General features: G+C 37.1%; 1 protein-coding gene across 3 annotated transcripts in view; it reads right to left on the bottom strand.

The window, feature by feature from the left end:
* The window catches only part of LOC145998946 (transcription elongation regulator 1-like), a 137,061-nt gene that overhangs the window by 79,272 nt on the left and 30,826 nt on the right, over positions 1-26,963 (bottom strand). For 2 of the 3 annotated variants that reach the window (XM_083135765.1, XM_083135784.1), the window contains 3 exons: positions 25,001-25,150; positions 14,441-14,461; positions 7,463-7,658 (listed from right to left, as the gene is read on the bottom strand). In XM_083135765.1, coding sequence (XP_082991891.1) covers positions 7,463-7,658; positions 14,441-14,461; positions 25,001-25,150 — 367 coding nt within the window. The remainder of the gene's footprint in view (positions 1-7,462; positions 7,659-14,440; positions 14,462-25,000; positions 25,151-26,963) is intronic. The other variant, XM_083135775.1, reaches the window with a different exon arrangement.

Raw genomic sequence — 26,963 nt, 5'->3', positions numbered from 1 at the left:
ATATAACAAACTTAAATAAACAGCGAAATCTCTTTCACATCATTTACACCACAAAAAATTGTGGAATGTACAAAATAAAGGTAATAAGGGTGAAACTAAAATCTTTACAAAATACTTCCATTAATTTTACAGAAAGTAACATAAATATCCATTCGTCAATACAATACAGGTTCAAAATATTTTTAATTTGCAAATTTTGAGTAATTTACGGGATATTTAACAAGGATGGGAAATTAATTGGCACTCAAACCATGCGTCCATAAAATTAGATATATTTTTTCCAATATGATATATCTATAGTGTCCAATTCAGTGCAAAATCAGTAGCCGATTAGCTTATCTCTGCATAAAGTGGACTTAACAAAAATTTAATCAAAAACAGAAAAAAACAAAGTCTCATGGCTCATTGATGGATTGATTTATTTCGAGTCATTTTTCTACCACTTTTGACTATTTGCGATGACACATTTCATGGACAACTGAGTAGTTCATTTTGGTGTTTGACACATTATATACTGCAACCTCACAAAGCAAAGATCAGATATTTATTTTCTTGCTCATCGAGGTTCAATAACCTCATCATAGCTGCTCATAGACACATCATTTCTTGCAGGTCAAGTCGCACATATAACGAACTTAAATAAACAGGGAAAAATCTCTTTCACATCATTTACACCACAAAAAATTGTGGAATATACAAAATAAAGGTAATAAGGGTGAAACTAAAACCTTTACAAAATACTTCATTAATTTTACAGAAATTAACAAATATTCATTTGTCAATACAAGTTCAAAATATTTTTAAATTGCAAATTTTGAGTGATGAAATTTTACAGAAAAGCCTTCACACACAGCTGCACAGAAGATGACCTGCATGATGAAATAGCGTGCGTAACTGAAATAGGCCTAAACAATGGTTACACCGAGTGCAAACTATCCATGTGGTGTGCAAAAACATAAGCCCAGCTCAGACACCCAATAAACAGAGATAACCCGAACCAAAATCCTAAACCCAAATGTATCGCCTTTTCATACCACCCCGCCACATCTGGCAAATTTGCCAAGGCCCTCAAACCTTTCAACATCCGAGTGGCACACAAACCCATATCCCAAATCGGAAGAGCACTACCCAACTTCAAGAGATATTACCTACCCAAACTTGCATCCCCTCGTGTCTACAAGACCACATGCCAATGCCACAACACCTACATTAGCAGAACCATCCGCACTATCCAAGAACAGATCAACGAACACATAAAAGAAGCCAAAAATGACACACCAAAATCAGGCCTCTCCCAACACCTCCACTCCACTAACCACACCATCTCCTCCATATCCATACTTCACCCAACCAGCTCTGTCATAGAAAACACTGTCAAGGAAACCCATGCTATCATCCAACAGAAACCAGCACTGAACCTGGACAGGCACACCCAACTTGGCACCCAGTCCTCAGAAAGATCCCCGACCTGAAAAATAAAAGATGCGGTACACATACTCGACCCCCCTCCAGCCGCGAGGGAAACAGGAACAGCACATTGCCGAGCAGCACGACCCAGCACCCCAACCGGAAAGGCCACTAGACAACAGGAAGCAGACAACACGAACCAGGATGCGCACGCCAGCACCGCCGAACGGGAGAAATCTCAACTACCTACGCCCGGGAACAAACAATGCAGTGACACGGTACCATCTCCGCTTAAACGCTGTACCCTTTTGTGAATGACGACAGTGGATCTTCGAAATTAATAGGATTTAACCATTAAACTGTGCAACGCGGAAGTTCGAAATTTTCTAAATTTCACGTAAGTAATTTCACAAGGATGGGAAATTAATTGGCACTCAATCCATGCGTCCATAAAATTAGATATATTTTTTTCCAGTTTGATATATCTATAGTGTCTAATTCAATGCAAAATCAGTAGCCGATTAGCTTATCTCTGCATAAAGTGGACTTAACAAAAATTTAATCACAAACAGAAAAAAACAAAGTCTCATGGCTCATTGATGGATTGATTTATTTCGAGTCATTTTTCTACCACTTTTTACTAATTGCGATGACACATTTCATGGACAACTGAGTAGTTCATTTTGGTGTTTGACACATTATATGCTGCAACCTCACAAAGCAAAGATTAGATATTTATTGTTCTTGCTCATCGAGGTCAATAACCTCATCATAGCTGCTCATAGACACATCATTTCTTGCAGGTCAAGTTGCACATATAACGAACTCAAATAAACAGGGAAAAATCTCTTTCACATCATTTACACCACAAAAAATTGTGGAATGTACAAAATAAAGGAATTAAGGGTGAAACTAAAATCTTTACAAAATACTTCCATTACTTTTACAGAAATTAACATAAATATACATTCGTCAATACAATACAGATTCAAAATATTTTTAAATTGCAAATTTTGAGTAATTTCCAGGATATTCAACAAGGATGGGAAATTAATTGGCACTCAATCTGTGTGTCCATAAAATTAGATATATATTTTTTCCAATCTGATATATCTATAGTGTGTAATGCAGTGCAAAATCAGTAGCCGATTAGCTTATCTGTGCATAGAGTGGACTTAACAAAAATTTAATTAAAAACAGAAACAAAAAAAAAGTCTCATGGCTGATTGATGGATTGATCTTTTTCGAGTCATTTTTCTACCACTTTTGACTAATTGCGATGACACATTTCATGAAGAACTGAGTAGTTCATTTTGGTGTTTGACACATTATATGCTGCAACCTCACAAAGCAAAGATCAGATATTTATTTTCTTGCTCATCGAGGTTCAATAACCTCATCATAGCTGCTCATAGACACATCATTTCTTGCAGGTCAAGTTGCACATATAACAAACTTAAATAAACAGCGAAATCTCTTTCACATCATTTACACCACAAAAAATTGTGGAATGTACAAAATAAAGGTAATAAGGGTGAAACTAAAATCTTTACAAAATACTTCCATTAATTTTACAGAAAGTAACATAAATATCCATTCGTCAATACAATACAGGTTCAAAATATTTTTAATTTGCAAATTTTGAGTAATTTACGGGATATTTAACAAGGATGGGAAATTAATTGGCACTCAAACCATGCGTCCATAAAATTAGATATATTTTTTCCAATATGATATATCTATAGTGTCCAATTCAGTGCAAAATCAGTAGCCGATTAGCTTATCTCTGCATAAAGTGGACTTAACAAAAATTTAATCAAAAACAGAAAAAAACAAAGTCTCATGGCTCATTGATGGATTGATTTATTTCGAGTCATTTTTCTACCACTTTTGACTATTTGCGATGACACATTTCATGGACAACTGAGTAGTTCATTTTGGTGTTTGACACATTATATGCTGCAACCTCACAAAGCAAAGATCAGATATTTATTTTCTTGCTCGAGGTTCAATAACCTCATCATAGCTGCTCATAGACACATCATTTCTTGCAGGTCAAGTCGCACATATAACGAACTTAAATAAACAGGGAAAAATCTCTTTCACATCATTTACACCACAAAAAATTGTGGAATATACAAAATAAAGGTAATAAGGGTGAAACTAAAACCTTTACAAAATACTTCATTAATTTTACAGAAATTAACAAATATTCATTGGTCAATACAATACAAGTTCAAAATATTTTTAAATTGCAAATTTTGAGTGATGAAATTTTACAGAAAAGCCTTCACACACAGCTGCACAGAAGATGACCTGCATGATGAAATAGCGTGCGTAACTGAAATAGGCCTAAACAATGGTTACACCGAGCGCAAACTATCCATGTGGTGCGCAAAAACATAAGCCCAGCTCAGACACCCAATAAACAGAGAAAACCCGATCCAAAATCCTAAACCCAAATGTATCGCCTTTTCATACCACCCCGCCACATCTGGCAAATTTGCCAAGGCCCTCAAACCTTTCAACATCCGAGTGGCACACAAACCCATATCCCAAATCGGAAGAGCACTACCCAACTTCAAGAGATATTACCTACCCAAACTTGCATCCCCTCGTGTCTACAAGACCACATGCCAATGCCACAACACCTACATTAGCAGAACCATCCGCACTATCCAAGAACAGATCAACGAACACATAAAAGAAGCCAAAAATGACACACCAAAATCAGGCCTCTCCCAACACCTCCACTCCACTAACCACACCATCTCCTCCATATCCATACTTCACCCAACCAGCTCTGTCATAGAAAACACTGTCAAGGAAACCCATGCTATCATCCAACAGAAACCAGCACTGAACCTGGACAGGCACACCCAACTTGGCACCCAGTCCTCAGAAAGATCCCCGACCTGAAAAATAAAAGATGCGGTACACATACTCGACCCCCCTCCAGCCGCGAGGGAAACAGGAACAGCACATTGCCGAGCAGCACGACCCAGCACCCCAACCGGAAAGGCCACTAGACAACAGGAAGCAGACAACACGAACCAGGATGCGCACGCCAGCACCGCCGAACGGGAGAAATCTCAACTACCTACGCCCGGGAACAAACAATGCAGTGACACGGTACCATCTCCGCTTAAACGCTGTACCCTTTTGTGAATGACGACAGTGGATCTTCGAAATTAATAGGATTTAACCATTAAACTGTGCAACGCGGAAGTTCGAAATTTTCTAAATTTCACGTAAGTAATTTCACAAGGATGGGAAATTAATTGGCACTCAATCCATGCGTCCATAAAATTAGATATATTTTTTACAATCTGATATATCTATAGTGTCTAATTCAATGCAAAATCAGTAGCCGATTAGCTTATCTCTGCATAAAGTGGACTTGACAAAAATTTAATCAAAAACAGAAAAAAACAAAGTCTCATGGCTCATTGATGGATTGATTTATTTCGAGTAATTTTTCTACCACTTTTGACTAATTGCGATGACACATTTCATGGACAACTGAGTAGTTCATTTTGGTGTTTGACACATTATATGCTGCAACCTCACAAAGCAAAGATCAGATATTTATTTTCTTGCTCATCGAGGTTCAATAACCTCATCATAGCTGCTCATAGACACATCATTTCTTGCAGGTCAAGTTGCACATATAACGAACTTAAATAAACAGGGAAAAATCTCTTTCACATCATGTACACCACAAAAAATTGTGGAATGTACAAAATAAAGGAATTAAGGGTGAAACTAAAATCTTTACAAAATACTTCCACTAATTTTACAGAAATTAACATAAATATTAGGGATGGAACCGATTAATCGGTACTCTATCGGTATCGGCCGATATAGGCATATCGGTGTATCGGTTTATCGGTAAAATTACCGATTATTTTACCGATCCGATATATTGATTATTATCTGATAATTTAGTGCAAAATTCTGCCATTTTGTTGTAATTTTTATGGATAATCTCCATGCCCTACTTTCTAAAAAATTAAATGTCTAAATATGCAATTTATCTTGCACTGCAGTCACCTTGAAACACACATTTATTAAAGAGGTCAGTGAACCTTTCAGGTTCTTCAAGGGCCATTTCTAATTTTATATCGGATCAGTAGAATATCGGTTATCGGTATCGGTAAATTTTATATCGGTACTTTATCGGTATCGGCCAAAATTTCATATCGACCCATCCCTAATAAATATCCATTCGTCAATACAATACAGGTTCAAAATATTTTTAAATTGCAAATTTTGAGTAATTTCCAGGATATTTCACAAGGATGGGAAATTAATTGGCACTCAATCCGTGTGTCCATAAAATTAGCAATATTTTTTCCAATCTGATATATCTATAGTGTGTAATTCAGTGCAAAATCATGCCATTTTGTTATTATTCTATGTATGTAGATATATTACAAGGTTCATTCAATGTATAACTGGAAATATGTTGTAAAAAATATTTATTACAAGCACCAAAAAAACTACAGTACTGTGTTTCAACATAGTCCCCCTCTAGTTCAATGCACTACGCCAGCGTTTGATAAGGGCACGGATTCCACAGGAAAAAAATTATATTTTGGATGCATGCGCAACCACTCATGCACCGATGACTGGACTTCGTCATTCAGGAACCTTGATCCACTTAGTCCATCTTTCAGTGCGCCGAAGGTATGGAAATTGTAAGGTGTGCGATGAAGAGAATATGGTGGTTTTAGTTTTTCAAGCAAAAGGTTGGAGTATGTGTTACTGTTTACATTATGACCTCTGGGCATGTAATGTTCAAGAATTGGCCCCTTGTGGTCGCAAAACAAAGTTAACATGACCTTTCCAGCACTCCATTGAGCACACACTTTCTTCGGTCTGGGAGACAAACGATGTTGCCATTGTTGTCCTCCTACATTCTGGTTTATAGAAATGAACCCAACTTTCATCTCGGTGACAATACGATGAAGAAATGCCTCACAGTCAGCTTCATAATAGCGCAAAAGTTCTCTGCACACATCAACATGTCTCTCCTTCATTTCCAATGTCAAACGTTTCGGAACACATCTCGCTCACACTTTTCTGAACCTCAGTATGTCATGACTGTTATGGTGGGCTGATCCTACACTTATTTCCATCTGGGAAGCAATTTCAGGACAGTAATATGTCAGTTCTCCTGTACCAAGACGTCACCTGAGCAATGTTGCTTTCCATGACGGCAGTGACAGAGTGACCTGGACGCGGAGAATCGTCAACACTGGTTATGCCCTATTTGAACTTCTCAGCCTACTTGTACACTTGTGATCAATTGATCGACTCATACAGTTGTCACCGTACTGAACTGTCATGCAACGATGAATTTCTGTGTGTTTCATGCCTTCACTCAACAAAAATCTCAAGACACTTACAGCACTCGTGTAAGGGTGCCGCCATCTTGTGTAACTTTTTCCCAGCGTCTCGTGCACGAGGCAGGCATGCCAACCCCAACTATGAATAGCTTACAAATGCCTTCACAAAATAACAAACATATAACAATAACGGTCGTATTTTAGATTTTTTTACTACTTTTCCAGTTATTTATTGAATGCACCTTGTAAATATACCTTGGTTTCATAAAATATATGTCAATTTTTGACATACAAAAACATATTGCAGTCATCTGGTTAATAACCACATTATTTTCTTCGCAGTGCATTTACAATATTATTGGGTATATATGGGCAGTTGAATATCAGTTACTGGTATTGGTCCATCCCCAATATTCTCAATGAAAATTTAATATTGCATGTGCAGAAACTGTACAACGCATAGAATACAGAAAAAAATGTAATTGTTAATGGTGATTAAATGTGAACAAATATCGATAGTTTAAACCAAAAGAGTTCTTGGTGAAATGCAGACGTGTCTCTTGTTATTTGTCTCCCAGAGTTACAGCTGCTGCAACCAAAGGAGAAGTTTATTGGGTACATGGAAAGTATGTTGAATGTAGGAAAATGATTATCATGAAGATAATGTTGTCAGGCAACTGATTTCAATATTAAACAGAACTCACCAGTAGGTGCGGGAGGTGGCTGATTTTGTGCTTGCCCACCAGCTGAGTTGCTTGAAGCTCCTCCTTCATCCTGGTTCTTCTGCTGGGATGCTGCCTGGGCTTGTGCCACTGCCGCCTGTGCAGCCGTTGTGGTTCCACCTCCGCTGGCACCACTCCCAGAGGAGTTCACCCCTGCTGCATGAGCCATAGCTTCCACCTGCATTAACAAGAATACAGCATTTAAATTTGGGAACACAACTAAACGACATAAAAGAAAAGCATAAAAAAAAAAAAATCATACAAAGTAAAGACTGAGATGATGTTCAAAATTAATTGCAATTGCATTTACCTTATATAACTTTTGTTTCTCTGCCACTTTAGGCTAATGGAGGTGATGAGAATGAATTATGATTAGATGAAATTGATGAAGGGACATTCAGAAAGAGACACCCATGCCAGGATTCAAACACTGAACAATCGGTGGTGGGATCGTGCATCCAGCCCTCAACATGTTTGGCCACCGAGGCAAGGAAATTTACCAAGACAATGATGCAAGATAATAATTATGAAAATATAATGATATGTGAAAAAATGAAGGAAACAGGAAACCATTTGTGAACAAGTTCAGTATCAAAGTATGCACATGTTTCAGAGGTCCTTGCACTGAATAATTCACAAACTACAAGTACAATCAGAGTGAAAGATCATCAAAAGCAGTAATGAAAGAAAAGTTGAGATATTCTGTATAATTGCTAGCATATACTAATACAGAAAAATTTAGTGAATCAGTATTATGTATTGACAGAAACATTACAACTAAGCACCTCTTAGTGGACATGCTTCAATGGTTTTAAAAAGGGACTTTTATAGAGGCATTTTTATGCTAGATCCACATCACAGCAAATTGTTTAAGCAGCTCATTTCTATAGAAAGAGCTAACTCATTGAAATGAACTACAACTCAAAACTAATTACTTTAAATGTAAGGCAACTTTATTTCCAGAACATTGATTCATTCTGGCATAACTGACAGAACACAGAATGTGCAATTAAGAAGTTTGATCAACACCATGTATAATGATAATTATTTCATGTTCAGTCTTTTCTGCCCATTTAAACATAACTCTCTCAACTGTGGAAATATATTATTTTATCCTGAAAACAAAATAAACATTACTTACTCTTCTTCTAGAAAACATTATCTGCTACAAAAGAAAAATAAGTTAGTTAAGGCTCCACATTCCTAATAACAAATTCAGTAAAATTCTACAATGTACAGCAAGCAAGGTTACTTTACAAACAGGAAAAAATGAACTAAGGTAAAGCTTACTTGCACACAAAAGTTTAACATTCCAAACTAAATAAACTACTAAGCACATTATTAGTACCAAAGTATGGGCATAAGCAAAATTTGCAAGCAGGTGAGAACCCTACAATGGGGCTTAAATTACTGTACAATTACAAGGATCAAGGAAAATTAGAGGATACTAATAAACTGGCTACCCACCTAGTTTCAAGTTTCATTTTCTTTGTATTTCCAGCATCTTGTTATTTGTAAGTCAAAGCTCCAACCCATTTGCTTGTCTATCAAAGGAATGTTTTTCCAACAAACCCCACTGTCATGCATCCCTTATTTTTGTATTATTTCTTATTTTACATTGTTTTTCTGACTCTTGTAGAGTCGCGATAAGTAGTTTAAGCCAGCGAACGGCCTAAACATAACACTTAGATGAAACTGATGAAGGGTCACCCAAAAAAATACCCCAATCTGGAACTTGAACCTGGAACCTTCGATGGTGAGATTGTTAGACATTCTATAAACAAGCAATCCTACAGCAATGGCCTTATTTAGCAGGAAGATGATAGCAATGAAGTATTATGCTACGATATACTGTTTCAAGCCCTCGGTGCTGACATATTTCTGTAACCATATTGGTGTGTCAGTTTATCAGTAAAACTGCCATTAATTTTACGGATCCAATATTTTTATACTAGTCTAACAATTGTGTGTACAATTTTGCCATTGGGTCATTCCACGCCATTTCAACAAGGTCATGACACCCACCAACTCAGATTTAGATTAAATTTGGTATACACCCTTACTTTATGGTTGAAATTTTTTTTTCACTATCTCAAAGAGTTTTCATTTCACAGCACTTTGAAATGTCATGAAATCATCGTTGTCTGTCACTCTTGAGACTCTCGACACAAGATACCCTTGCTTACATTTTATTTATTTTCTCCTTAACCAATCATCAGATATCTCTGAAATTTTACACAAAGTTCAATGAAATTATGAGGATTTCAGAAAAATACATCAGCACTCAAAAAATTTTACAAATGCCTATAAAAAGACTACTAATGGATTTGTAGCCTAATTTTTGTGGTGGGAAAACAAGGTTACGAAAATCTGAATTTTCATCATGTGGGTATTTATTTATTTATTTCGTCTTTTTTTACATGGCGAACCATGATATGATGGAACCAAAAACTTTTGACATTGAAAATCATTGCAAAGACATGCTCTTTCTCTACAAAAAAATTTTTTTTTGTTTTTTTTTATTCCTTCTAACGATTTTACGTTTTTTGGAAATTGCCTAAAATGTCAGGGTCAAATTGTACCAAATGGTCCAGCACTGGTCACTCGTCTATTTTTAAAATTTTTCATTTTTACCGTCATAACCCCTGTACAAGGGTAGTTCAAAACAGGCATAATTTTTGTAGAACTAGACTTCGTTTGAAAATGGAAGCAATGACTTGCAACATTTTTTTTTGGCCTACGCAGACAGTTGCGATAATTATGACAACTCAGCTAAGAAAAAATATAGATTATGTGGGGTAAAAAACATTCTTTTTCAATACATTTCAGGCTACATTTTATGTTCCGTATCTTTTTCACCACATCTAATGCAAATGGCTGAAATTTAGGGTCAAAACTGACCGATATTCAATTTTGAAGGAAAATCAATGTATAGGATTTTTTTTATAGTAGGTAAGCAATAGGATATCAGAGCTATAATATTTTTCAGAGGATACATGTACATCCAAAACTTCAGCTGAAAATATTTGAGCCCTGTTACTGGTTTCTGCATTGAGTTAAAGCTCTTTGAAAATGCTCATTTTTCTCAAAATTTGGGCTCCAAATACAGGGTGAACATAAAGTCCCAGCCCATTTTGCAGAAATAATTAATGCATGGTTTTTATATTTCAGGTGAATGATACTCCGAGGAGATGCTAACAACAGAAGAACGAATTGTGATTGTAACGGCACGTTTGCGTGGTCAGACATTCGAGGAGGTCAGGGAGACGTTTCGTAAAAAATGTGGACGAGAGGCTCCAACACGAGGTAATATCAGAAAACAGGTGAACAAATTTATGCGCACAGAAATCTGTACTCGATGAGCAACGTACAGGTCGACCATCAATGTCGGGTGATACAGTAGCACGTATCCATGAAGCCATTGAGCGTAGTCCCACTGCATCAACTCGTCGCCTCAGTCGAGAACTGGTGATACCTCAATCATCGGTGTGGAAAGTGTTGCACTACACCTTAAAAAAGAAAGCGTACCACGTCCAGGTTGTCCACAAACTGGAACCGGAGGATTACGCTGTACGGAAAGACGTGTGCTACGAACTCTGCGCGGCTGCAGCACAGGATGGATTAATGGAGAACATCCTTTTCAGTGATGAGGCGACATTCCACACCTGTGGAACTGTGAACCGTCATAACTGTCGTATCTGGGCTTCTGAACACCCGAATGCTACTATCGAATGGGAACGGAATACACCCAAGGTGAACGTATGGCTTGGTTTCACGAAACAAAAACTCTATGGGCCATTCATGTTTGCAGAAAACACCATCACAGCAGACCCTTATCTCGAAATGTTGCAACTGTTCCTCCAGCCACAGCTACAGGATGATGGGATTCTTGATTCCGTGATCTTCCAACAAGACGGCGCACCACCGCACTTCGCCATGACTGTGCGGGAATACCTCAACAACATGTTTCCAGACAGATGGATAGAAAGAGGATCCACACGTGTTTGGCAATCGCGGCCCCCCGACCTTACACCATTGGATTTTTTTGCATGGGGTTTTATCAAGGAACAGGTCTACAAGAGTAAGGTTGCAAATGTGGCAGTCCTCAAACAACGCATAAGGCACGCATGCGAACTCATCACCGGGGCGATGTTGGACACAGTGTTTCGAGCAACACTGACCCATTGGGAAACGTGTTTTGAAATTGATGGACATCACGTTGAACAGCACTGATATGCTGTATACTAATGTTGTAATATCACATTCATGAATACATTATTTCTGCAAAATGGGCTGGGACTTTATGTTCACCCTGTATATGTCTGGTTGGAAGGGTCTTCCCAATGGCATGGTGGTTACGTCGTCGTTTTGTAATCAAGGGGTCCCGCGTTTGATACCCTGTGGAGGCACATACTGATTCGGATCCCACTTTAATAAACTGTAGGTCCAGTCTCGATTAGCCTTCTGTGCATAAAGTTGACTTAAAACTGAAATCAAACCAATATCTGGTTAACCTAATAAAAATTGATATTTACTGCATAAAGAGGTAGCCTGCAGAAAATTCCGAGATTGATATTACATGATAACAAAGTTACAACTCGGGGAAGTTTTACAAAAACAGGCAAATTTACGTTATTAGTTACAATTATAATTATTTACTTTTAATGAACTATCATGCAATTACAATTATTGTATGTATTAATTAATTGCAACCCGTTAGTAGCTATTATCAAAGAAAAGGTGTGTACGGCTGTGTGACAAATATTTTCTGCTGAAACTTTGGATGTGCATGTTTCTTCTGAAAAAAAATATAGCTCCGATATCTTATCTCATTGTTTATCTACTAAAAAAAAATATCCTATACATTGATCTAACTTCAAAATTGAATATCAGTCAGTTTTGACCTTAAATTTCAGCCATTTGCATTAGATGTGGTGAAAAAGATACGGAACATAAAATGTAGCCTGAAATGTACTGAAAATGTTTTTCACCCCCAGATTTCTATAATTTTTCTTAGCTGAGTTATCATAATTATCACAACTGCGTGCATAGGCCATAGATGTTGCAAGTCATGAAACAAAAATGGCCGCCATTTTCAAACGAAGTCTAGTTCTAGAAAAATAATGCCTGTTTTGAACTACCCTTGTACAGGGGTTACGACGACAAAAACAAAAAAAATTAAAAATGGTCGAGTGACCAGTGCTGGACCATTTGGTACAGATTGACCCTGACATTTTAGGCAATTTCCAATAAAACATAAAATCATTAGAAGGAATAAAAAAAACAAATTTTATTTTTTGTAGAGAAAAAGCATGTCTTTGCAATGATTTTCAACATCAAAAGTTTTTGGTTCCATCATACCCACATGATCAAAATTCAGATTTTCGTAACCTAGTTTTTCCTCCACAAAAATTAGGCTACAAATCCATTAGTAATCTTTATAGGTATTTGTAAAGTTTTTTGAGTGCTGATGTATTTTTTCTGAAATCCTCATAATTTCATTCAACTTTGTGTAAAATTTCAGAGAGATCTGATGATTGGTTAAGGAGAAAATAAATAACATGTAAGCAAGGGTATCTTGTGTCGAGGGTCTCAAGAGTGACAGACCACACTGATTTAATGACATTTCAAAGTACTGTAAAAAGAAAACCGTTTGAGATAGTGAAAAAAAAATTAGGGGGTTTCTTTCAACCATAAAGGAAGGGTGTATACAAAATTTCATCGAAATCAGAGTTGGTGGGTGTCAAAATCTTAGTTTTTTGCATTGATTTGATGTGGAATGACCCAATTATAAAAAAATTAAATTAAAAAATACAAGTTTTGACACATACCTCAAGGTATGATAATAGAATTTTTCAAAGTGACTTCAGAAATTCCAGAGAGATCCAAAATCAATATCAAAGAATGTTCAACTGGACTTTGCACAATTTTATGTTTTATGTTTACAGAGTGGTTCTGCATCTCAATTTTTTAAATTCATTTTAGTTTATTTTGGGGACTGTGGGGTCTTGTAGAAGATATTTTTTGTGTTATATTTAATTTGCTCTTCTTGTAACTGCATTTGTTGGGAGATGGGATAACAAAATGTAAAATTCCAGGTTTTCCTCCCAAAATAGCAGTAACTTCAACTCGACACAAGTTATCATCCTAAGATTTTTTTAAATATATATGCACATTTGAAAAGCCTGTGCTTTAAAATTAATATTGATTTTTAAAAATACAACTTTGAGTAACACAATACACATATTGCATCTTAACTCAAGTGTATGTATAAAACAAAAAGTGAAAAAATATCAACAGTTGTTTTGGAGAAATGGGGTAATCAGTACAGTCTTGGTTCAACCCCTCGAAGGGAGTTATGCATGCTTGGTCAGATTATGAACAAACCAGCTTTTAAAGTTCTCTATAGAACAACCACCCCATGGCATTTGCCTCAACTGCCAATCCTGCTCCAGATGCCACAACAATGTCTCTCCCTTATTTTCAATTATTTATGGTTTTAACCTAAAACTTAATTCCATCTTGCCTAACTTCCTAAGAAAAATGTTTTTGTGGATAAGAAGAAAACGTCATGTCGAAGACAATGTTAAGTATGGCATGAAGTGATATTCTTTTAAAAAGAAAAAGAATTGGAAATGTGGACATGAAATTTATCCTGAACTGGCAGCGTGTAACTAGTTTCAGTTTTGAGTACATGTAAAATTGCAGCATATACAGCATATTTTAGAGCAAATTCTACAGAGTGAGAGAAATACAATCTTCCCAAAGTTTTCAGAATCAAATTTGATTTTCAACTATGAACCAGATTTGCACCTAATGGAAGTTCATTTTATGTCAATAACTAATCAACACAATTATGTCAGTGATTTAACTTAACTTCAGGTAGCTTACAAGTAGGTTTCATTAAAGTAAACTTTTGCATATTATTCTTTGGTCAACATATATTAATAAATTACTTACTCTTCTTCTTGAAAGTGAGATCTGTTAACAAAAGAAAAGAACTTGCATTAGGCCTAATCAATTCTTTTCCCGTTACAAAACTAAATCAACTAAGCAATTATTATGTATCGTTCTACAAACTTTCACTTTGAAACAAATTTAATTTTTAAAGATGTTCCTATGATTAGAAAGAATGGCACTTATATAGTCCTTCGATTAATGACTCCGCTGGAAATAACTAGAACAAGAAATATGCACGGAACTTTCATATTCTTCTTCAAAGAAAAATGCTGTGTTCATTTTCCTCATGAGATTCAAAATGAAGTTTTTAACATTCATATCTCCTGATATTGTCATCAAAGCAAATGGAGATTAAAGACTAGGAAGAAGAAAGAACATTTTAAGCCTAGATTCCAATGGCATTAGATTCTGTAGTTCATATTTCCGTGTTTAAATATGAGTAGAATATACAGAGTGTCCGAAAAGTCACGCAACCCGGTGTTTACGACCGTATAACGGAATAGCGAAACGGAATGAGAAGAAACGCTTTCTGCCAAGAGAATGCCCTGTATATTGGAAAAATTTAGAGAGACAAACATATGTAAGAACATGCATGTTTTAATAACAAATAAGCAAAGTGTTGCCAAAGGCGGAAAAAAAATATTTGCAAATCGTGTATATTGATGCACAGAACTCACTGAGGTAAATTATTGCAACATTTCACAATACCAACGAACAATTTGGATGGCCATCTAATGAATTTGACAGAAAAAGAACTTTGACGAAGTTTCAAAAACATTGCAGAAGGGAATAAATGGGCTGTTCCAAAAATCGATGTTTTCACAATATTACGAGGGACACTGGCAACACTGTTGGTGTCACGTGTCACTAACAGACGTGTTTCACCTCAGCCTATCACACTAAGGCACTTTTAACGACAAAGGAGAAAGTTGGTTATTCTCGAACATATGCAATAAATTACATACACCTTGCAACCCTGAAATGTGGTTTCAATTGGATAGGTATGTCAACAGCCAAAATTCCAGGCATTGGTCGACAGAAAACCCACATCAGTTGCATGAACTACCCTTGCACTCTCCGAAAATCGGTGTATGGTGTGGAATATCGCGACGTCGTATTGTGGGACCGTTATTCTTTGAGACAACAGTGGATACTGCTGTGTACGGGGATCTCATAATGCAATTTGTTGCTCTCCTGGAAGAAGACGAACGTGATGTTTGGCTACAACAAGATGGAGCAACTTGCCATACATCTAATGAATCTCTTCGTATGCTGAGAGAATTTTTTGATGATCGTCTAATATCCAAGGATTTGTGGCCCAGTCGCTCGCCCGATTTAACATCTGGAGATTTTTTTCTGTGGGGTTACTTAAAGGGGAAAGTATACCAAACGGGACCCAGAACATTGGAGGAGCTGAAACGAAACATTACACAGGAAATTAATAATATCGGTGCTGCAACCCTCAGAAAGGTATCTGAGAACATGATCAAGCGAACTAACTTATGTATCCAAGAAAATGGTGGACACTTCAAACATTTGCTTTAATTTGTAGCGATACCCACATTTCAGGGTTGCAAGGTGTATGTAATTTATTGCATATGTTCGAGAATAACCAACTTTCTCCTTTGTCGTTAAAAGTACCTTAGTGTGATAGGCTGAGGTGAAACACGTCTGTTAGTGACACGTGACACCAACAGTGTTGCCAGTGTCCCTCGTAATATTGTGAAAACATCGATTTTTGGAACAGCCCATTTATTCCCTTCTGCAATGTTTTTGAAACTTCGTCAAAGTTCTTTTTCTGTCAAATTCATTAGATGGCCATCCAAATTGTTCGTTGGTATTGTGAAATGTTGCAATAATTTACCTCAGTGAGTTCTGTGCATCAATATACACGATTTGCAAATATTTTTTTTCCGCCTTTGGCAACACTTTGCTTATTTGTTATTAAAACATGCATGTTCTTACATATGTTTGTCTCCCTAGATTTTCCCAATATACAGGGCATTCTCTTGGCAGAAAGCGTTTCTTCTCATTCCGTTTCGCTATTCCGTTATACGGTCGTAAACACCGGGTTGCGTGACTTTTCGGACACACTGTAGTACTCAAGCAATTTAGTTTCACATGACTTAATATTCATTCAGAAATAAACATCATTACTGTTGATATCCCATAGCTGTCGATGTTATTAGATTTCAAGTTACACTTTTGGATTAGGGTTTGAAACTGGCCTTTCATAATCTAGAAAAATAACAAACTATTAAAATCATAAATTTAGAACAAAGGCAGCAAAAAGAACTGTTTCTGCTTCTCAGGTGAATGATTTCAAACCAAGTCCATTACACAAATCACACTATTTTCATCAGCATAACTTCTGTATAAAAACACTAAACAAGGCCAGAGTATACAATTTTTATTGTCATTAATTTTTTTAAGTACGGCTTAATTCCTTAGAAGTTCAACCATCATTGTGAGTTGTATTATGTCGGTATAAACACATCTACTGAGGAATAGGTTTGAAACATGATTGATAACATTAACTGTATGTCCATTTCTTATTGATCTTCCTTGCAGAAGTGTGACCAGTTAAGGAGTCTTTTCTTATAAATTCACATAAAGTATGCTGTTATACTATCCATCACAGGAGCACATACACTAAAACTGAGAACAAAAAGTTGGAAGTCTGGCTATAGCAGATATTGAGCATGTCGGTACATCATGATAAGCCTGCACAAAAGGAATGTGGTGCTAATGTTGGTATGAAAGGTTTTGTGTGAAGGAATTTTATGGCCATTATCTAAAAGAAACTTAAGACTAATTTTTATACAGTGAAATCTCAGTTCTACGTTTTATAGGGGACAGAAGGAAAAAAAACATATAACTGAGAAAAACGTATTATTGAAAGATAATTAAAATGATAAAATTAAGTACACAAAGAAAGAAAAGGAGGATTACATATGCACCAAAGTTTGCTGTATTGCACTGATCTGTTCTAAATCATTATTTTAAATTCACAAAATCATGAGAAATATACAGTGAAAGCATCGGGGGGTGGAAGGGGTGCAAACAAGGTTTACCCGCTTCATCCGTTCAGCCAATTCCCATGTTGGACATTAAAGTCCATTTTTTCCTACTACGAAGTGGATGTAAACAAAAGCACGTGTTCTAGAGAAAGGCAGTGCAGCCCTATTGGTGGATTCTGACAATAGTCCCTCCGCAGACCTTTTGTACCCTGATAGATAGTCCATTCAATGCGGTCTTGAAACTAGAGTAATACAGCATTGTATGCTGTTAAAAGCATTTACTAGCCTTATTCTTGTTTATGAATTCATAACCATTCTTTAGTAAAGCACCTACGGTGACATTCACTCATTAAAATTAACGAAATTCCCGCTCCTTGTCCGTCACTCTGTGTTGTGCAGTGTTGCAAATTCTCAATATTAAGTAAAGTCTATAATCTTGAAACACCGGACTAGACAGAATCAGAAAACGTGATTTAGACTGACATGGGAATCTCTAGATTACACACATGTTGGTGTATATACCACAAACACGCACACACTACTTTCAACTCCATGCGTTTTATCTAGAATGGCAAAATCAACACACTGCAAAAGATTGTAGGGAAACCTTTGAGAAAGCCAAAGTGCTTGGTGCAAATACAACCAGTGTTGCTTAAAATCGTACGGGAATGTTACTTTAGCATTTATTAAATTATCCACCTACGCTTCCTTTAGTTTACTTCCCACATAAAACATGCTCAGATTTCAGGAACCTGAATTCCCCAGCTTGTCAAAAAAAAAATGCCAGATGCATACACTGGCAACTGCTTCCAAGAAGAAATTTGTGGAGGGCGGGGACACAAGCTTTTGGCATTACAGATGGGCAAACTGTGCCATTCAGTGATGCTACCCGACCTTTATAGAAACATCGTTACAATTCGGTAATATTCCAAAGCTGTTATCGTATGTAATTGCTATATAGCCAACTTCACAAATACAAAGTTTTGTTAATGTTCCAACACGCGTGTACGTAATAACACCTTCACATTTCTTGTATCTAATTCATAAGGGGAAAAATAACATAGTTGGAGAGACTACTTCTCGTAGTCAAGAATCTTCCGAAACACTCTTACCCCTCAAGCACATGGCTATTTATAGCATTCCTCCCCTCGACCCTGCAAAACCTGCCTTCCTCTCTGTTGCCATGTGGTGGTTCTCGAGATTTTGCGTAATGTTTATAGGTTGTAAGTATCATTGAATGTTGATGTGACTTCAACAGCAAGTGTTACAAAACATCTACATTTGAAACCTTGAACAAGTGGCGATACCAAAATTGCGGTGAATCCAGAGTATTGTGTTGAATCGTTAACTTCTGAACAGGTGTCTTAAAAACAAGCATTTATGTGGTCCACAAGGAAATTCAGCCAAACAAAAATGCAGATGGCACATTTTAGCCGATTTTGTACTTGCTGCCGTAAGCAGGAAAGTGGATGTTTTTTTTGTTTTTTTTATGGATATGAGTTTGTCTATGCTGATAAAATTATTGCACGATTCATTTGGTTTATTTTACTTAGCATTTCTGCCACACTTGGCTAATCGCAAGGATGGGGATGAGTGATGATATGGTGAAATTGATGAAATAACACTCACAAAGAATATCCATGCCCAGGCCAAGATTCAAACTCGGGACTCCTGGCATCATAGCGCACAGTGATAACCACTCTGCTACAACGGCCAGCTGTGTGAATTCTTCTTACATGGTATATTACCATTGACGAAAACTGACATCGTTGGTAAGTATTTACCTGTATTTCATTATATTTTCTTCATCTCTCGTATTTACAACAGTGTTCATTTTAAAAACTAATATTTCCACATTTTTAAAAGTCACTAGTTTCGAAATGTTGTGGAAAATACTGACACTGAAGCTAACACGTGCGCTGGGAGGGAAGGGCAAGTGCTGGTGAATAGAAAGTGGGCACCGCGCGCATTAATACAAATTTCGGTAACTTATTGGCCACACCTACTTCGTTTTAAAGCTGGAAACAGTATAGGACGTTTATCTCCATCTTATGTTTACTAATTCTCGTTTCTCGCTTTACACGTTTTCCAAACCCAGCCGATGACAAAATTTGCCAGAAGTTTGCTCCGTATGCCAGGTGACATCTCCCTCCCCTCTCCCTTGCTTTTGCAGCAGTCTCATTCATTCACCATGCGACCTTGAACTCCTGCCTTACGATTGGGGAACAAATGCACAATTGCCAGCCAAAATGATAGTCACTAAATGCTGCTTTCTGTAGGGTTTGAACACATTCTAAAAGTGTGATTGAGATGTCTTTGTTCTCCCTTCCTCCACAAAAAGTGGACAACTGAGAACATGGCTCAATCACTATTCACACTTCTTAACAGACGTTTTTACGTAATCCTTTATAGTATACAGGAGGGGAAAACTCTCCCTTCTTCTTGTTTGCTGGGAAAGAAGTAAGGAGAATTTGCCAAACCCAGTTATCCAATATTGGTTTAGGAAGGAGTAGAAAAAAGTTGCTAATCTGCTCTCTCAGGTGATAATTAATCTGCAACTGCTGTGCAGGGCTATGCAATAATTTCATAATCAGCCTTCTTTTTAATATAGCTATCTGCACAGGAAATATTGCTCATGTGTCCCTTACAATACAATGGGGATGGGACCGATTAATCGGTACTCTATCGGTATCAGCCGATATAGGCATATCGGTGTATCAGTTTATCGGTGGCCGCGGTGGCTCAGTCGGTAATGCGTCTGACTACCATGCTCAAGGTCCCGGGTTCGATCCCCCGGCCGGTTCAAATCCGGGAACTTTTCTAACGTTAGAAGCGGCCCCGGCGCCCACCCAGCGTCGAATAACATGGGTACCTGGGGGAAACCCTGGGGGGTAAAGGCGGTCAGGGCGTGGTGCTGATCACATCACCCCCACTAACGACCGGATCAAGAAAGTGTGGGGCGTTACCCCCACACCCCCTATACACCTTCATGGCGTGGTGCTAAGCACAGGGGAACACTTTACCTTTTTACCATATATCGATAAATATCTTATAATTTAGTGCAAAATTCTGCCATCTTGATGTAATTTTTATGGATAATCTCCATGGCCTTCCTTCTAAAAAAGTAAATGTCTAAATATTCAACTTCTTTTGCACATTTCAGGTTCTTCAAGAATCATTTTTAATTTTATATCGGATTGGTAGAATATCGGTTATCGGTATTGGTAAATTTTATATCGGTACTTTATCGGTATCGGCCAAAATTTCATATCGGCCCATCCCTACAATACAATAATCCTTCCCCCTTTCTTTCTGCAACTTTGTTTGGGAATAAGCAAGCTGATGACCAAAAGAAAGAAGAAAAAAAGGAATGCTGTAGTCCAGCTTTTCTTGTCTTCAACAAGTGTTTTATCTTTAAAACGCGCAGGACCTTATATTCCACCAACTGTGCATTGGTGCCAGTCTGCCTGGAAGGAGGCTGCTACCGGCGCGTGTTATGTCTAGCTCCTCCACAGCAGTCCCTTGCCGATATCGCTTTTGACAGCAATGACTCATCCAACATAAGGGATGCATCTTTTCCTTTTTGTGCTGCCTTCTGATAAACAAAACCATAACTCTTCATTTTGCATATAACACAAGATTAATCCTTTTGAACACTAGAGCAAGTGGCATGCCCAGGATTTTCAAGGGAGGCTTAAGTATACCTTTTTCTTCCCCCCCCCCCCCAATGGCATCATGGTAATGTCGTCACCTTGTAATCAAGGGGTTCCTGAGGATACCTGGTGGAGGCACAAAGTAGTTCGGATCCCACTTTAAACTGTAGGCCCAGTCCCAATGATTAGCCTTCTGTGCATAAAGTGGACTTAAAACCTTTAGCAGATGGAGCCTGTATTCCCGTTGATGTCGGTGTCTTTTCAAGCATGCTCTTTTTTAAAGTGGCTCTGGAGTTCACCTAGCCTCAAATAAATGGGTACCTTGGGGCAACCCTGGAGGGTCAAGGCTAGTGTTGGACGATATATTATCCAGACGATATACCATGATATTGAAAAAATATTGAGCAGGCGATATCAACTAGATGATATATCGTCACAATATTTAGCGATATATATCATGTTGACAATATATCGTCATGATATTTTTGCGATATATATCGTGTCAGCAATATATTGTCACAATATTTGATGATATATATCGTGGAGACGATATATTGCCGATATCAGAATACAGAAAAAAAACTAATCGTATAGTCTGAGACAATATTTTCTTGACGATATATTGTGCTATGAAATTTTCGATATCATCCATCCCTAGTAAAGGCTACCCAAGCATGGTGCTGATCACATAACCTCCAAATTGGCCGATATCGAAGAATAGAGGGTAAAGGCAGCCAGAGCATGGTGCTGTTCACATCATCTCCCACATCTTCCCCAGCACGAGCTCATCAATCTGCCACTGGTGTGTACGATTCAGTCTGTTTCTCTCTTTTCTTATAATGCCTATATCTGCGTCATAAATGTTGCTCGTATGTCAGTAGCGGTGACCCCCTCCCCCTTCTTTCTACAACTTGACCAGGAATGACTCTGAGCACACTTCTGATAAGACTTTTGTTCAACAACTGCATTTGCGCAGCTGCACCACCTGTTCATCTTCACTTCCCCGCCAGTGTTTTGTCTCGTGGCTCCAGAGCAATGACTCATCCATCGTAAACTGAAGAAAAACTGCATTGTTTTCAATCTCCCCTCAGAAGGTTGTTTTGCTTTTGAAGATTATGAAACACGAGCATCAGACACAAAGCGAAGAGTTAAAAGACTAGCTTTTTTTTCCTGATAAACATGTTGAACATACAGAAGAGTGCCAGGTGGAAATGTACATGATGTAATAATAATATACTAGATACTTTTCTTGGGAACCATTCACGTGCTGAAAATAAATCGCGAAATATTAAACATGGAGGGGAGACAAAAAAAGTTATTTGTGGGAAACTAGCCCTCCACAACACTGCTAAATCCAATGTAAATACCAATCAGTGGCTTGCCCAAATAAGGGTTTGATGGGGGTCATAACCCTTCTTTTGCAGACTATTTAAAAAAAAGACAAGAACGTCAAAGGCAGGAAAAGATACAAAATCAGGGCTTACTATTAAAAAAGTATAAGTAACATCCCCTCCACCGCCTGTCGAAACTCCTGGGCACGTCACTGATAACAAACCTCCTATTGTGATGTCTAAAAATGCGTAAGTTTGACAAAGCTTCTTTTCAGTTCACTCTATGCTGTTGGGTTGATCGGGACTGGACACATTTGCAGCTTAAAGTGGGATCTGAAATGTTCTACATGGCTCCACTGTGAACTGAATCCAGGACACTTTGATTACAGTACATAAAGATGCTTGACGTCCAACTATAAATGATCACCCCCCCCCCCTTTTCAATTACCCGATACCTCTAAAACTAGCAACCAATTACCAGTTTACAGAGTAAATCAAGATCCCACAAAATCAGAAGCATAAATTGAACCTAATAGGTGGCAGATAGAAGCAGTCACCTCGAAAGCGGGTCACATTAATCCGCCACTGATTTTTACAGCAGGTCTTGCTTTTCCCCCTTAGAAATTCATAACCATAGTTCTTTACAGTTGTTCAGTTATTTTTGACAGAATATACCCTCTAAAAGTTGAATGTGAAGTCATTTCTTACTGACACTTGAGTTTCACCCCTCCATTATGCTTTCCTGCTTTTTACGTTTTTTTTACAGGCCTCTAAAAAACGTAAAATCGGGGTTCCACTGTACATAGCTGATGCTGAAAAACTCCTTTGTATTGACATGTGATCCGCCTTTGCGTGAAGTTCACTTTAAGTGCACTTTATTCACTATTAAGCTAATCAAAACTTCATGATGGTTGCGGTAAACGTGGTTTAAAATTACTTACGTGAAATTTAGAAGATTTCACACTTCCGCATTGCACAATTTAATGGTTCAATCCTATTAATTTCGAAGATCCACTGTCTTCATTTACAAAAGGGTACGGCGTTTGAAGCGGTACCATCTCCGCTTCTCCGCTTCAAACGACGTACCCTTTTGTGAATGAAGACAGTGGATCCTCGAAATTAATAGGATTGAACCATTAAATTGTGCAACGCAGAAGTGTGAAAACGTCTAAATTTCACGTAAGTAATCAAAACTTGACCCATAGTTAAAAGGGAGATTTGAAACACAGTGTCATTTACTGTAGTAGTTTGGAATGCCTCCAAGGTCACACCCACCCAAACGTAACTGAAAATGTCAATTTGTATTCTTTATGTACATGTGTGTTGTAAAATTGTAAAATGAAAATCCTAAACATCACTTGGGAAGTACTATTTCATTATGTATGTACACTCCTGTTCAGATAAAGTGGCACATTCTTGCAACTGTTCAACCTTACAAAGTGTACCACTTTATGTGAACAAGAACGTACAACATACTTTCACTTCTGACTGTGAGTGTATATACATTTCCATGAAACTAATTCTTCCATTTTCCACATACATGATATTCTTCTTTCATGATAAATACTGTTTTGGGATATGAATTTGTTTGAATCGTTGTTTTAAGTCCACTTTATGCACAGATAAGTTAATCGAAACTGGACCTACAGTTTAAAGTGGGATATAAACCACTGTGCAATGTGCCTCTATCAGGTATCAAACCTGGAACCCCTTGAATTACAAGGCGATAATGTTACTACACCATTGGGGAGGGCTGTTTGGGTAAGTGATGGCAAAATCCAGATAAAATTTTATCCGGATATCAGATAATCTCCTATCCGGATTTCAAAAATCCAAATACTGGATATTCTGATATCCAAATACACATATTATCTGGATTATCCAAAATGTCTGTATATTCGAATGTGTGCATTATCCTGATAGTTTTATAATTTATCCGTCATGGACCATCCACATATCCTTTTATTTTCATGATATTATTTCATTGTATGGATTTTCTGCAAATCCTTCGTCAAATCAGTATTACTTGGATATGTGAATTATCCTGACAATCAGATTATCCTGATTATCAGGATATATGCAAATTATTCGTATATATATTATATGGATTTTGTGTCCATCGCTAATTTGGGTATATAACAGCGCTTGTAGCACACAACCGTCACATTACAGATATCTGTTAGTAAATTAATAGTATGCACATCTCAAGTACTATGAACTTCAACTGAATCGCAAAAGTCGAAGTAAACTGAACAAATCAGACAAAATACATATTGACCAACTTCTACTTCTAGTTGTATGACTGTTTACCTACACCAGCATGCTGAATTTGAAAATCATTTGCTTCAACTCCAGTTACTTAATAGAAGGAAGATGTCTACTACTACAGGAAGAATTCATTCCCATTGATTTAAACATCAAACTTACACTGTTCCAATACCATTCCCTCTACCAGTTACTGTGATTCCATGCAAATAAAAATGGTAGCATAATACTTTGGTGCATTTTACATAGGTCAGTCCGGTGAGAGTATCACATGACAGAACGAACACTCACCTGTTCCTGTGTGATAACCTTTGCATTTCCTTCTGGCTTGCTCCAGGTTGTTTCTCTGGTGTGGGCATTATAGTAATAAGCTTTCCCCTCAGATGTCTTTGTTTCCACCCAAATCTCACCACTGAAGTCAATTCCAGGCAAAGAATTTGTCTTTAAAAAAATGTTATAATCTTAAAAAGTATAGATATAGAGGAAGGTAGAACTGTTTACACTAATACTGAATAATGTTATAAATTCTATAGTGAATAATAAATTTGAATGGGAACATGAAACTTGAGACTTATGGGTAAAGTTTGCACAATTGCAAGCACACATTCATGCGGTTTTAAATTATAAAAAATAAATTACAAATAAATTTCAGAAAATAAAAAGTCCTGATTACACAGGAACTTATACTTAAAGATTAAACATAAACTATATGAATATTTTAATATTTTGTACGGGAAGTAGCAAAATTTCACGACTGTCTTCTGAAAATGCCTACCAAAAAAAAGTGTGTAATGTAGTGGAACCTAATTTTATGTTTTTAAGGTGAGAATAGTGTATCAAAACTTCAAAATCCAGGAATATTTGTAACCTGCAAAACTTTTGATTGATTTTGTGTTTTAAGACCAGTTTATGCACAGTAAGGCTAATTGGGACTGGACCTTCAGTTTAAAGTGGAATACGAAACACTACGTGCCTCCATCGGGAACCTGCAAAACTTGTACTATGAAGCAAAAAAAATGCAGTGAAAAGAAATGAACATAAAATCGTGGTTTCACTGAATACACAACACACATATATACATGCTAAAATAGTCACAAACCAAAGCATAAAAAAGGCAATAAGACACTAAGTATTATTCTGGAACATTAGGGCTGGGACTGATGAATTGGTCAATGATGATCGCTGCCCAATCATGGCATTATCTTCCATCAGATTGCATGAAAATTATTTTTAACCAATAAATAATCTTTTCATGATAGATGCAGCAAATGCAGTTTAGAATTACTTACATGAAATTCTGAAATTTCGTACTTCCACGTTGCACAATTTAATGGTTATGTCCTATTAAATTCAAAGACTCTCTGTCTTCATTCACTAAGGGTACGGTGTCTGGAGCGGAGATAGGACAGAACCATTAAATTGGGCAACGTGGAAATACTACATTTCAAAATTTCACGTAAGTAAATAATCTTTAGCCTATGTAGTTTTGTCCACAAGGCATGAATTACTAACTTGCTTGTGCTTGAAATAATATTTGCACCTTATTTCTTCTTTCTATGATCTATTTCCATCCTCCACCATATTCAACATTCAAGTTTATAATAACTTACTGAAAAGTTAGTGCAAATTGTAGCTTAACCAGGGATTATCTTCACAACATAGATCTCTATGTAAGTTTATCATGTCCATTATAGGTATACTGCAATTCTCTGTGTTGCATTTGGCTGGTTCAATTCAATTTTATGGTGTCTCAGAATGCAAAATGAGTATATGACCCTCAACATCAGCAAACACAAAAACCCACTGTTTCACTGCATTATGAACACTCTAGGGAAAGATGTGATTGAAGTATTTTGTCAATACATTACCAAATCTAGCATCATATAATTTATTTCAGCTATTACATTTGTGTTTCTTTAAAGGGCATGTACAGTATGAACTGTTACACTGAAAGAGCTTAGAATTAAAATACTTCCCTTTGCCTCAGGTGCATGTGGTGACAAATTTCGCAAGTTAACAACACTACAAAGTGCTGTGATCCTATTGCTTAATGTTGATTGTAAATGGGTTTACTATATAAAATATCTGAACAGAAGCTTACCACGGCAAACTAATGGATAAATCACAGATTGGAGTAGAAAATGAACAAAATAAAATGTGAGACAAAAGAGGTTGTGAAAATTCCGTAGTGCCGGTACATTACAACGAAGATAGTACAGGATCAATGAATCTAGAAATACAGTGTGTTTTATAC

Source organism: Lepisma saccharinum, chromosome 1 (assembly GCF_977018435.1).
Source record: "Lepisma saccharinum chromosome 1, izLepSacc3.1, whole genome shotgun sequence".
In the NCBI taxonomy this organism is placed as follows: domain Eukaryota; kingdom Metazoa; phylum Arthropoda; class Insecta; order Zygentoma; family Lepismatidae; genus Lepisma; species Lepisma saccharinum.
Note: the sequence above shows the minus strand (reverse complement) of the source record. Positions and strands in the feature narration are given on the sequence as shown.